Source organism: Vidua macroura, chromosome 4 (genome assembly GCF_024509145.1).
Source record: "Vidua macroura isolate BioBank_ID:100142 chromosome 4, ASM2450914v1, whole genome shotgun sequence".
Classification (NCBI taxonomy): domain Eukaryota; kingdom Metazoa; phylum Chordata; class Aves; order Passeriformes; family Viduidae; genus Vidua; species Vidua macroura.
This window is the reverse complement of record NC_071574.1, coordinates 4,022,197-4,035,749: the sequence shown is the minus strand read 5'-3', so window position 1 is coordinate 4,035,749 and position 13,553 is coordinate 4,022,197. Positions and strand designations below refer to the sequence as shown.

At 51.1% G+C, this 13,553-nt stretch overlaps 1 protein-coding gene across 1 annotated transcript; it reads right to left on the bottom strand.

Annotated features, from left to right (window-relative positions):
• Window positions 1–5,822: 5,822 nt before the first annotated feature.
• Window positions 5,823–8,809, bottom strand: LOC128806397 (dentin matrix acidic phosphoprotein 1-like). Its single transcript, XM_053975914.1, has 4 exons — window positions 8,735–8,809; window positions 8,594–8,635; window positions 7,872–8,123; window positions 5,823–7,758 (listed from the first exon to the last, which is right to left on the bottom strand). Exons 1-4 carry the CDS (start codon window positions 8,786–8,788, stop codon window positions 6,487–6,489), a joined length of 1,620 nt encoding a protein of 539 aa, XP_053831889.1. The 5' UTR covers window positions 8,789–8,809; the 3' UTR covers window positions 5,823–6,486.
• Window positions 8,810–13,553: the final 4,744 nt, after the last annotated feature.

The following is a 13,553-nucleotide window of genomic DNA, read 5'->3' as shown; positions in this document are numbered from 1 at the left end:
GGAGCATTGGTCTCTTACTGCTTTTGCAAAAACTCTGTTTCTCCAAGGTGGCAGGGCTTGGAGGAATCACCCTTTTGTCTGAAAGGAATCTGTTATTAAAAGCGATTGCAGGCTTTGAAAGCTTTATGAAATGGTATCACCTTGCTGGAAACAAAACATAGAACAGCTTATCTGCCTCCAAAGGATGGAGTTTTAACCAATGTGGTCTAGTGGAAGGTGGGGTTTGCAGCAGCTGCTGGCCTGAGCTTTGTGCTGCAGCTTGCATCCAGCGAGGGCACCCTGTACAGTTTGGGTGTACTTGCCTGAGCCCCTGAGGACCTCAGGGTCAGAGTGTCCCTGTCTGGCTCAGGCTGACATGGCTTCTAAGTCCAAATTTAGTTATTATTTTTGCAGGGTGGTAAATGAGCAGAGCAGAGTGCCCCTGCCCTACCCAGGCACACTGCAGGGCTGAGGCCACACCGTCCTATTTCCATGCCCTGCAGTTATTCTGAAAGGAAACCTCAGGCCCAAAAATAAGTAAAGAAAACAAAACCAGAAGGACACTTTGAGCATGATGGGAAGAGACAAAGGTGCTGCTGCAGCCAGGGAAAGGGGCACCCCTGCCATGCAGCTCAGCGGCCAGGGCACCCCCAAAACCCGTATAGGGGTCACCTGAGGCAGAGCTTGCCCTATCAGGGACAGGAGTGTGTTTGCCACGGTCACCAGCTGGGGAGAGAAGCGATGAGCAAGAAGAGGGAGCAACAGCACAAGAATAAGGAATGGCTCTCTTTCCCCTTACCTCTCAGAGCACAAACACAAATGCAAACCAGTATCAGCTGCACACCCAGCTCATTATTCTTTTGCCAACGTCCAATTTTAGAATAAAAGTGTGAGGGGAGAATATCTAAAATGCACTCCATTATCAGTACACAACCTTTATATATTTGCCCTCTGCAACTGAATGTTTTGCATGATTTTCCATTTTCTCTGAGCAGAAACCAGAAAAAGGAAATTAATTCTATTTCCTGGCAAAATGCAGGCCAGGAGCAGCTCTGTAATGTGAGCATTTTGAAGCACCCTGAACTCTGGGAACCAAACCTAGCAAATCACTGAGGCTAGGTTGCAGCATTATCTCAAATCCCAAACTCGCCACCACCCAGGCCCTCACGTGTTTGAGCAATATCTGTATATTGGATCTCCTCTGTTTCTGTTTGTTTGCTTTTCTTTTTTTTCAGGAACAAGAAACTCCTCATCAGCCAGAGCAAGTTACCAGGTCTGGTCCCCCCCGCTGTCTCTGCCTCCATCTACATATGAGAGCTCTCAAACACATCCTCAAGAGAAAAAGCCAAATAAACCCCCCAAAAGGCCTTATTTTCAGGAGGCAAGCAGGAAGATAGCCTGTGTTCATTGCAGAAGTAACAACCAACCTCCTGCACACCCAGCTCAGGAGCTGAGCTCTCTAACAAAGTTAAATCAGTGTCCTTGGACCCTCAGGCATCTGGATGGCGTGGAAGCACACTTCTTCTGTGCTGCAGTGGTGATGGCTGCCTACCTCCCTGCCACTGCACATACTGCTCTAACTTGGTAAAACCCCTGAGTCTGGCATTAAAAAGGCCCCACTTGCAGCAGAAGTGGAGTGTGCTGCATGTGTCAGCAGGAACTGCTGCTCTTGCACTGGTTATTTGTTATTGTGCACACACATCAGTTGCAGAAGAGTGATGTTTGTATCCACATATCACAGAATCACAGAATCACAGAATGCTTTGAATTGGAAGGGTCCTTAAATCTCATCTAGTCCTAATCCCCTCCCACTAGACCAGGTTGCTCAAAGCCCCATCCAAACTGGCCTAAATACATAGAGAAGTAGGTGGCTTCTGCAAAAAGTACCTCAACACTCAGGCACTCATTTCCATTTTTTAAAAGGTGGCTTTGCAAAGTTTTCACACTGTCATGAAACTACTTGTTGCTCTGCAGGTGAAACAACATCAGGTCTAGGACAGAAAGGGCAGGTGTTGCCTCGGCCCCCCAGGTGCAGTTTCTGCCCCTGTGTTCAGTAACCTGATGCCTTCTGCTAAAATACAACAGCTCTTTGCAGCTTTGCATTTCAGGAAACAGGAAAAAACTGAACTGCAATCCACTTGCTCACTCTGAAGCTTTAAGGTTTCCATCATGAGTTGGGGGGATGCAGTACAGGTGGATGCTAACACACCTTACTTGTATCATCCTGTGGTGCCCGGCTCCTTGGGGCAGAGATGGGAGGACCAGAAAACTCCCAAGACATGGCTGAGCCAGAGATGGGAAAGTTATTTGCCATCAAAGTGCATGGCAGTAAAGGGAGCTGGAAGAAAAAATTCCTTCAAGCATTCAAAAAGTTTGTAACATTTTGGGGTTTCACTGAGGTCAAAGGCTGTTTTCCCATGTCTGGGATATTTCTTTTGTTCAGATTGATGGCCTCGCTGATTCCGTCAGAGGTTTTTCCTCCCCATTGAAAAGGGCAGAGAAACGCAATCAAACTCTCCTGGGCTTGGAGAGGAGTGGTTCCCACAACAGAATTCCATCACAGGGGGCACGGAAGAGACAATCCCATCAGACCTCGTAGGGAGCCTACAAGAAAGAGGAAGAGAAGTTTCTTACAAGGGCATGTAGTGACAAGACAAGGGGGGGATGACTTCAAACTGAGAGAGGGAAGTTTTAGATTCAATACTAGGAAGAAATTCTCTGCTGTGAGAGTGGTGAGGCACTGGAATAGGTTGCTCAGAGAAGCAGTAGGTGCCCCATCCCTGGAAGTGTTCAAGATCAAGCTGGATGGGGCTCTGAGAAACCTGGTCTAGTGTCCCTGCCCATGGCAGGGGGGTTGAATTGAGATGGTGTTTAAGGTCCCTTCCAACCAAGACCATTCTGTGATTCTATCATTGTTTCTTCCACAGATATTCCCATTTCGCTAAAGACAAACACAGGCCAAGGAAAAGCCCTGCAGCCAGCTGTGGAACTCAGATCACCATGGGAAGCTCAGGAAATTTGTCTGCACCATGAAAAAAGCCACTGCTGGATGGAGAGGTGGTCTGCAAGTGCAGGGGTCTCTGTGTTTCTCCCACCAAATCCAGGAAAATAATAGGGTTGAATAAGTACAGCTTGTATGCCGTGGCTGCCCCAAGTTCAGCTGCCACAGCCAGGCTCAGCACTGCTGCCTCCCACCACTTCAGCCACACCAGCTACTTATTAAAAATAGAATTTTTTCTTCTTAGAAAGGACCAAAAAAAAAAAAAAAGAAAAAAAAAAAAAGAAAAAACCCAACACAAGAAACCTTTATTTTAAGATTATGCAAACTCATGTTTTCAAAAACCCAAATGGATCCAAAAATACCTGCTTTAAAACCCAATGCTGATTTCTGGCTAAATTGCTGCATTCAGCTCTGGAGGCCACCCCCAATGCACAAAGAATGTCACGTGGGTGGATAATAAAAGCATACATTGACGTGGGCATTTTTTATCCCTGCCTAACCCATCAGGAAAAATGAATCTGACAACTTCATCACATAATCATCCTGAAACTGGAGGCAGGAACATCTCCAGAGATGGCAGAGCCTGTGGCTGACCTTCCCAGCTGCTTGTCCTGCTAGCCCAACAGCAGAGAGCAGGAGTTTCCCCCTCCAATGTTCACAGTGCACAGACCCGTGGCGCAAAAATCAAACACGTAAACTCCCAAAAATGCCTTTAAATCCTCCCAGAAAGCATTTTTTGGTCACACTCCCTCTGTCCATCCAAAACCTCACCCTGTGAAGTCCTACCCATCATCAAGCAGGGTGGCCCTGCTCATACACAGATGAACAGCATTTGATAGGGATAGTCCAATACCACCAGTGTCCCCCAAAACCTTGCAGATGTCCTTGATAGGTTCTGGGCAAATCCCTGCATGGGCCCAATGTGAGTGGCTCCCTCCCTGCGGCCAAGCAGGAGGTTTTCCCAGAGAAGGGCGATACCCGGGAGGGATGGTCCCGTGGGAAGCTGTCCTGGCAGGACCGGCAGGCAGCAGTCAGCTCTGGCACGGGCTCCCCTGGTTTTTGGGGAGCAGCCAGCCAGCGGGAGGCAAGTTTTGGGCGTTGCTGTCCAGGACACGAGTGCGGTGGCAGCACGTCCCCAGGAACACACAGCTGGATACCCTCAGCCCTGTTTGCAAGGCACTCTTGCCTCCCGCTCACGCTGAACCCAAATCAATCCAGTTTTGCTCTCCATGCATGAAATGAGGAGGACGGGGACACGCAGTCTCCTGCCCAGCTGTGCCAGGTTGCTGTGCACCCTAGCACCATTCCCACAAGGATGAGGATGGACACAGGGTCATGGACAAATTTGCAAGAAGCAGTTTCACCCCACTCCTGAAACGTCTCGATCGTCCTTCTCGCAGGCTGGGCTCACTGCGGAGCTGCACTCCTCTTCCTGGAGGAATTCGAAAGAAACTGCTCCATCCCCACCCCCACCAGCTGTCCTACGCGAACTTCACCTCCGATGGCCCCCGGAATGTGACCCAGCCCTGTGACAGAGGCGGCACCAGAATGTCGCCGCTGTCTTGAGCAGCAGCACCGCTTGCTGGTCACGGGAGAGCTCCCAGCCCTGCCTGCCCCGCAGCAACAAGCACGCCATCACTACAACTTTAAACCACAGCGACAGGGAAACTCAAGACAGCCATGCTTGCCGTCTTTCACCCCAGTGGAGGGGCTGCACCCCAGAATTTTGGTGCCCATGACCCTGACAGGCATCACTGCCATCACAGTATCCCCAGCTATTCACACAACTGATGCGAGGGGTCCAAAAAATAAGGGCCACGTCACAGCTCAGGTATTCACAGTGAAGTGGGGACTGGAGGGGATGAAGGGTCAGGAGAGAGGCTCATTCCCAAGGCAGCAGCATGGGGAAGCCACAAGTTTCAGAGCTGATCTCATACAGAAGCAGAAAAAGGTTTACACAGGGTGAAAATTAAAACATAATTTCCAGAAAAACCAGGAGCTGCTCAGCTCCCAGCCTTCACAGTGCTGGAAACAGGCTACAAATTAAGTGTGGTTCTGCTATAAGTAGCAGAAAAATGTTTCGTTTTTTTACTGGTTCTTGAATTTGGTAATGCAGCGCTCAGCAGTGACACCTCTGAGACTTGACAGTTGAAGGGAGTGTACCCACTCACCCTGGCCCCTTGGGGGCTGTCCCCTGCAGAGCCACAACTCCATGCTGTAAAACTGCACAGTGGCACAACAGCCCAAGGCTTCACCTGTCAGCATCGAAACCCACCTTGTACTGCTTGTCTTGCGCACATGAACAAGGAAGAAGGGCCTGGGTGGCATTTAAAATAATGTGACTTTAAATAACATGATGTTTACTTGCTAATAGGAGGGAAAAAACCAACCAAATATCACATAGAGTAAAACAGGCTTTACACGTGGTAACACCTTTACCTTGCTCACTTGCATCTCTACCGCAGGGAACCTGGTACCAGGGGCCACCATGGGCACACAGAGCCAGTGGACCAGAAGAGTCCTCATGCCCTGGGACACCTTTCCAACACCTCGGGAAGAGCAGCACAACCCTTGGTCACATTGCAGGAGGTGATGGCCCTAATATGGCAAAGCCTCAGGCCCAGCTCACTGGGGTCATCAGCCAGATTTTCCACCCCACTGTGGATTCACCAAGAGGCAGGGGTGGCCTTTGGGGCACCTGGAAATAGAGGGAGTGGGAGCACCCTCAGCTTTTGCTTTCCCCCTCCTCCTGCCATGCTGTGGCTCCCCACACAAAAATCCTGCCCTTTGCTTCCTGCTCCTTCTGGTCCAGCCCCAAACTGCAGCCCCTGACACACCCAGGAGAAAAAACCAGCAGCACCTCAAACCACACTACCAGTGGAGTTTGGTGGTTTTAATGGTGATTAAAGAAATCGACAGGGTATATTTCAGCTTTGAAATACAAGTGCAAAAAGGATACAGTATAATGTTTTCTGTACATTTCTTACAAAATAATAAAAAATATTACATACATCCCATCCTGAAGTGGTACTTCACACCCTGCCGTGCCCGTGCACCAGGTGTGCACACCAGCTGTAGCTTTTCCTTTTTATGTGCTGGACATGGAGTTAATGGAAAGCTCCAATTGCAGTCTGGGCAGATGTGTTTAGGGCAGTGGTAGGTAAACACAGGGGTGAACGCAGGGACCTGCCCAGCATGCCCAGGAGTGCCAAGCCACCACTGTGCCCCTGGGGCAAGCGGACAGCATCACCCTGCTGGCATTCACAGCTCTCAGCTGCTCTCCAGTTTGATACAGAAAATACCTTTTCTTGCTGTGGTTCAGTGTTTTCCCTGTGCCTGGCAACCCTTTCACTTCCTGTGTAGCGTGCCCAGGCCTAGCCCTGGCAAGCCCAACTCCATTTTAACCACAGCACCTTCTTGAGAAGAAGTGAACCAGGCTAAATGGCAAATAAATTAACCCCTCCTCCCCCCACACCCCCCATGCCGCTGAGGCCGTGGGGCACAGGTCAGTACCCGTCCTGGCAGTCATTGTCATCATAGTCAGCAGCAGGTCTGTGGCGGAGGGCACCCAGCCGCTGCTTGTGGCTCCCACTCTCCAGGCTCTGCAGGGAGCTGTCATCCCCGTGGCTGCTGGACTCGCGGGTGGTATCCTCCTGGGAGTGGCTCTCCATGTCATCCTCATCTTCCTGGGACTCGCTGTTGTCGCTCTCTGTGGACCTGCTGTCCTCACCTGTGTTGTCTTCTGGGCTGCTGTCGTCCTCTGGTGACTCTGGGCTCTCAGCTGATGTGCTTGGCACAGAGTCATTCTCATCCTCCTCTGACTCCTCCACAGTGTCATCTGTGGAATGGCTCCGGTCATCATCATCTTCCCTGGACTTGCTCAGTTCACCCTCTTCTTCCCTGGACTCACTGTCAGGTGTGGACAGCACACTCCTGTCCTCAGCAGAATCCCAGTCCTCCTGCTGTTCCCATGTTTGACTGTTGCTGTGCTCATTCAAGGTTCTCACCACCTCCGGGGTCTCCCCTGGCTCTTCATCTGACTGCTCATCAGTGCTCTCCCTGGACTTGCTGTCCTCATCTTCCCTGGAGGGGCTATCCTCCCCATCCCCATCCCCATCCCCATCCTCCCTGGACTGGCTGGAGCTTTTTTCCTCTGACTGGCTGTCAACAGGCTCTTCTGACTGACTGTTGTTCTCCACAGATGGGCTGTCTTCTCCAGAGTCACCATCCTCCACCTCGGGGGACCTGCTGTCACCCTCCTCCCAGTGGTGGGAGCCAGCCCGCTGGGCACTCTCCCCGCTGTTCCCCAGAGCACGGGGGCCAGCGTGGCGCAACCTGTAGCTGCTGCCTGGGCCATCGAAGACAGAGGGATCATCCCCCTGCATGCCTTCATCCTGGAAGTCATAGCTCTCCTCCTCCTCCTGGCTGCTGCTGCTGGCCCGTCTGTGCCTGTAAGCGTGGCCAAAGCCGTAGCTCCTGTACCGCCGGTGGTCTGCCCCGACGCTCTCGCTGCTGCTGCTGCTGCTGCTGTCGCCGTGCCCCGCGCCAGCCCCGGCATCCCCACGGCCAGCATCATGCTCGTGTTCCCCTGCCCCATCAGCACCAGCCACGTAGGTAGGGCCTTCACCCCTCTCCTCTTCCCCATTGACGTCGAAGGTGTCGTCCCCACTGTCGTCCTCCTCATCCAGGAACCCGCCGCCGTGGGAGGGAAACGCGTTGGCTCTGGTGCCGTAGTGGTCTCCGTTGTCAGCATCATCAGTGTCACGTGCATCCACCTCCTATGGAGGTGACAAACAGATGAATGCAAAGCCAAGAACAGCCTTGACCAATGCCAGCTTTGGGGCCAAGGGAGCCTTCCTGGCAGAACAAAACATTCCACTCACTCACTCACCAGGAAACCAAGGTCGTTCCCACTGTGGACACTCATGTCTTTGTGGTCCTGGTTCACGTGCTGAGCCTGCCCAGCTCGGCCTCCCACATCTTGGCCACTGAGCTCACCCAGCTCCTCATCCACGGTATTGCCACCCGTCAGGTCCCTGGCAAGTGCATTTTCCCCTGTCTCTGGACTGGCAGGAGGATGTCTGCCATCTCCACCATCTAGGTGGTTGCCCATCTTGCCGATGTAATCTTCATTTGCGGTATCCTGGAGGCAAAACATGGCATGGTGCTTTTGGTTTATTAAACACCAACCACAGCACGTTTACTGCTGCTGCTCATTCCCAAGCCATGCAAGAGCTCGAGTCTTTTCTATTTCTTGCACCTCAGCCCTTTAGTTATTTCTGCAGATACAAAATAAAATGGTAGCCATCCACAAAAGGGCAGCCCAGAAAAGCCCAAGCTGGGCTAGTTCAGAGCACAGAAACTGCTTTTTCAGGGCCAGCACAGCAAAGGTGTCAGGTGAACTGGGAACTTTTTCAGGAAGGCAAGTCAAAACAGGGTGAAACCAACCCAGCTTGAAAAGACTGAGCAGACAGACAAAGCTCAAAAACCCACAGAAGCAGCAGATCCCTCCCAGGTTCCTGGTCCAAGGATGCCTGCCCAGGGCTGGCTCCCCATCCCAGACTTGCTCCCTGAGGGGCTGCTCCCTGTGGGACAGGGGCACCTGTGGCTTACCTCCTGCAGGGCGCTGGGGTGGGTGGGTTCATGGCCAGGCACCTAAACACATCCAGGAGACATTTGATCAGTGATCAGTGTGCCTTGGCTGAGCAAAACCAAGGGGTTTAGGGTGGGAGTGTCAGTCCAGGGGGTACTTACAGGGTAAGCACAGGCCACAGCCCAGAGAAGCAGCACCAGGAATGCAACCCTCATGTCAGTTGTGGTCCCTGTGCCTGCAACAAGGAATGAAATATTTGCAGGCTAGAGCAAAGCCTTTGCATGTGCCTCTGGCTGGAACTTGGCCCCACAAAGCCCTCCCAAATCACAGTGCTCAGCCTGGTGTGCCATCAAACAAGCCAGGGATTTGTCCTTGTGCCACCTCCTGGCACCTCCTGTGCAGAAACTTCCCTTTAGTTTAGGATTTGAAACACCCAGCCACGTACTGGCAGATTTTTTTGTCTGAGCATCATTAAGGAGCAGGAAAGCTCTCCTGAGTTTCCTGTTCCCTGGACATAGTAATGTCACCACCCAGCTGAGCTCAGTGGTTGTGACAGGAGCCTGCACCTCAGATGGGCAGCACTGTGAGACCATGGGCTGCAGAGCTGCACCTCCCACCTGGAGTGGTCCCCACAGCCTCATAAAATCTCCCAATGTTTCAAAGTGGAGCATCCCAATGAGATAACACCACAGAGAGCTGCATCTTCAGAGCCCTCTGGGTGGGCACCCCAGCAGCACTGCTGCCTGGCAGGCAGATAAAGCAGGGGGGCTTTCCTCCAGCTCTGCTCTCATTTTCCAAGCATTTTCTTTAAGCAGCCTAGCACCTCATCCCTATGGGATACACTAACCACACTGAACATCACCCTGCACCCAAAACATGCTGGAACGAGCACACTCCTGATTTCTTCCCTGACAAAGCAACACCTACATCCCAGATGATAAGCCTCCTGCTTTCAGCCAAAACTTGTGAGGAAATCTTCAACCCCTTTTCCCAAACTTTGCCATTTTCCCTCCAGGCAACCCAAAGAAACCTTTACCTCAAGGTGTGATGCAAGCCTGCGTCTCCTATGGTGCTGGGGAAGGGATGAACTGGCCGCCTGTGTTGGAGCGCTCCAGGCTGTGTGTGCCAGGGTGGCCAGGCAGGCATTTAACTGCTGGCCAGTGCCAGCCCCAGGCCGGGGGCAGCCAATGGCACCACCGGGCAGCGCTGCTGCGCCTGGAGGTGTCACCGGGAACTGGCCTCCCACGCTTCCTCTGGCCTCCACCAGGACGCCGGCCCTAAAAAAGCTCCTTGTGGTTGCAGGATGACGAGACAGGAGGGCAGTTAATGACGGACTGTGCTGGCCCTGTGTTTTGACTGCTAAATTTATCCCATTCACACACTTCCCGCCATGACACACACAAACAACTACAGCGTCACCCACGCCAAGCGTTGGACCCCATCCCAGGGATGGCATCCTCCTAACCTGTGCAACCTAACCTTGGGAGCAGAGTTTGCCCTGTGCCATGGGCCAGGGTGCTGAAATCCACAGGGACCATTTCCCTGCCAGGTCTCAGCCTTGTCCTGTACCTTGGGGCAGGAGGACAAAACCAGCCTAGAAAGAGAGTACTTGTCTTATTTTCATGCCCACACAGGCACTTGTGCCAGGACGAAGGGAAATACTAAATGGAGGTGTATAGGGAGCATCCCACACTCTGCACTGAGTGTAGCATTCCAGTGCTCCTTCCAGCTGCTGGACAGGGAGGGGATCCAACCTCTGCTCTGGAAAACTCAGGCCACAATATGTGCCATGGGGGCATGGACAGGGCTGCAGCTTTGCTGGCATTCACAGGAGATGCTGGCACTGTGAAATAAATGACTGAAGGGAACTTGGGCAGGGTCAGGATTGAGCCAGGGCTCTGTAGATTGCAGGTTATCTAAATTTGCTCAGGCTGTAGAAAACAGCATCCAAATGGCATGCCTCATGCTGGACAGAGCATCTTGTGAAACCAGACATGTCAGTTTGCTGCTGGGTGTAATTTCATCCTCACAATCTCCTGCTGTCCCCGCCCCCCCCCCCCCCCCATTACCAGCCCACAGTCCATGTGTGTTTGTCCTGTGAGGATTGCAAGGTGCTGAATGTGATGAGTATAATTTTTCTCCTTCCTCCTGTGCCCCACTGCTTTCCCCACAGCCCCTTGGCCTCAAGGTGGTCACCATCAAGCCGCTCATTCTTGTGCCCATACCTTCAGCAGATGTTTTCCCTCTTCTTCCCATGGCACAAGTCCCCACCTGACCCCTGCCGCAGATACCGTGGGATGTATTTTCCTTTTGACCTGTGTCAAAATTATACCCCTGTCCCCAGCCAGAGTATCCAGCCAGATATGAGTTCATGTTGCCAACCTTTTTTAAGCACCTCCAACAATTATCATGTTTTGTCTTTTTTTTTTTTTTTTTTTTTGTAATGTCAAACCTGCATTTAACTTAGCCCCCAAAGATCTGGTGCTGCCTCATGTCCAGGTGCTGTGGTGCAAGAAAGAGATAAACACCAAGCTTTGCATGCCTGGCCCTTTTATAACACAGGTCACCCATTGCCCCACCAGCCACTACCCCAAGGTCACTTCCCACCTTTGCAATGGCCTTGAAACACCCACAGCACCAGCACACCCAACAATGCTCACTGACAGCATGCTGACCTGACCCACATCCCTGCAATCTCCAATAGCCCTGGGTCCATCAATGAGGTCTGTGCCCCAAATCCCTTCCAGAGATCATCCTTGGGCATTAGCCAAATTGCCCAAACAGATGTGCCTGTGTTTTTCAAGGAAAGGAAACCCCAGCCCACACATTGCAGCCTTACAATTAACCTTATAAAGAAAAAATAATATTAAGGATTATCGTTGCTACATCACAGGTGAGAAATGGATCGAGGGTGGGAGCAGCAGCTGCCTGTTGGGTGCTTTAAATGCCACTGGCCATTTCCCCAAGTCCTACCCTACCAAGATGCACAGTCCCTGGAATGAAGATGAGGGAAGCCTGGCCAGGCTAAAACTGGCACCCTCAGACTACCGGGGAGTATGTGGCCAAGTCAGAAACTGGAAGACTGGCAGGGCAGGTAAGAAGATTCAGGAATATCAATTCTCTGTTTGACAGTCTGGACTGTGTAGTGTTCATGAGGAGGAAAGAAATGAATGCAGACAGAAGCAGGGATAAGAGACACCAAAGCCAAAAGACAAACTGGCACTAGAGCCAGCCAGCTGGTGGAGGAAGAACATAACAGCTGCTCTCCTCCACTGATCAAGACAGCTCAGCATCAAAAACTAAAGAACTAAATAGTGTTCAAAAAAACACTGCTCCCTCTTTTTTTTTATTTTTTCCCCAGTCCAGGGTATTTTAATAATATTAATGTTGTTGGTGCACTTCTCTTCTGAGTAGACTTAAGGGTTTTGACAGCAGTATCAAAAGGAAACGGATCAATGAATGACAGGAGCAGGAAAAACTAGGATGAGAGCAGGACCCAAGGCACATGTCCTCAGCACTCAACCAAACACTCAGTACCAGCTCCTACCTTATGGTCAGATCCACATCTAAATCCCTTTTCCCCCACACTTTCTGGTGACAGGTGTTATAACACAGTTTCATTTTGTTACCCGAGTAAACATTGTCTGCGATTCACAGCATTAACATGACACATAGCCCAGTAGCTAATGATGACATTTTAGGTGTTTGAAGAGCAACACTGATATTCCAGCTCCTTCTGGGAGCGAGCCTCACAGCTACAAATGCTGTGATATGGAATTACCAGCATGTTTGTCACAGCACAGAGGCATGCACAGGCTTGATTTCTTCTAATCCTCTAAAATTTGCTACTTCTCCTTGCTGGAAAAGAGCATCTCACAGGAGCCTGAGTCCAGGGGCCCTGAAATACAGACACAAACAAGGCACCTGCTAATGCTAGACCTCTGCACAAGACCAACAGCCCTCTCCCCTGGCCTCCTGTCAGCACAGGGGTAGGATCATTAATCCTATTCCATGTCCACCATGGAGTTTGCTCTACAACCAGAGAAAAAAGGCACTTTAAAGGCACCAGTCATTTGCTTTATTTCAGGCACCTATTTCAGACATCACAGACTGAAGTCTCTGTGACACTGTTGAAGGGAGGTGCCGACCTTATCCTACTCTCAAGATGCACCGTGCCCTTTCCCAAAATCTATGCAAGGCAAGCTCACAAAATCCCTCACTTCCTACCTCCTGTGCCAGCCCCACACTCTATACATGTCTATTTATAGCATTTTTCTACCGTCCTACTCTGAGCAATGACTTCTAGCAAAACCAGCACATCTCCCCAATGGTCTGCTGGGACAAAGGCTCACAGGTGTTGTACCTGCTCTGTGCCACTTTTGCCAAAGCAAAACACATGGAGCAATAACTGCTATCCACATCATGCCTACTGAAGCTGGAGCTCATGGCTGGACAGGTGCTTTGTGCCATCTCAATCAGTCTGTGGCTGGATTGTCAGCTCCTATAAATCTATATTCATCCATCAGCTTGGCTGAATTCACTAATTTGAGGCTGTGACTTCATCAGATGTGGGTAAGATGTCTCATTTCTGCCTGGCCACTGTCAGATCCAACCAACACACCTTCCTGCACACAGGCAGTACTTCATCTTGCCACCCTCAGTCAAAATAAGGGCAGGGACAGATGCTCAGCTCTGCCTCACAGCAAGGACCTGTTTTCACGATGCTGGCACAGCTACCAGGTAGCTCCAGTGACACTGGGCTGTCAATAGCTCAGCGCTGGCAGCAGTAGTCATAGGGACACTAGAGGGTAATTACAGCTCCTAAGATCTCATTCAGAGTACAATACCTTTTACAATCACTTCCTGCTCACAATTCAACCCCTTGGGAGGTGGGAGCAGTAAGTATTTGTCAACTGCAAGCTGGAAGTGGAACAATAACACAGCCTTAATATGAAAAGCTTTCTGCAGATTTCACCCCAC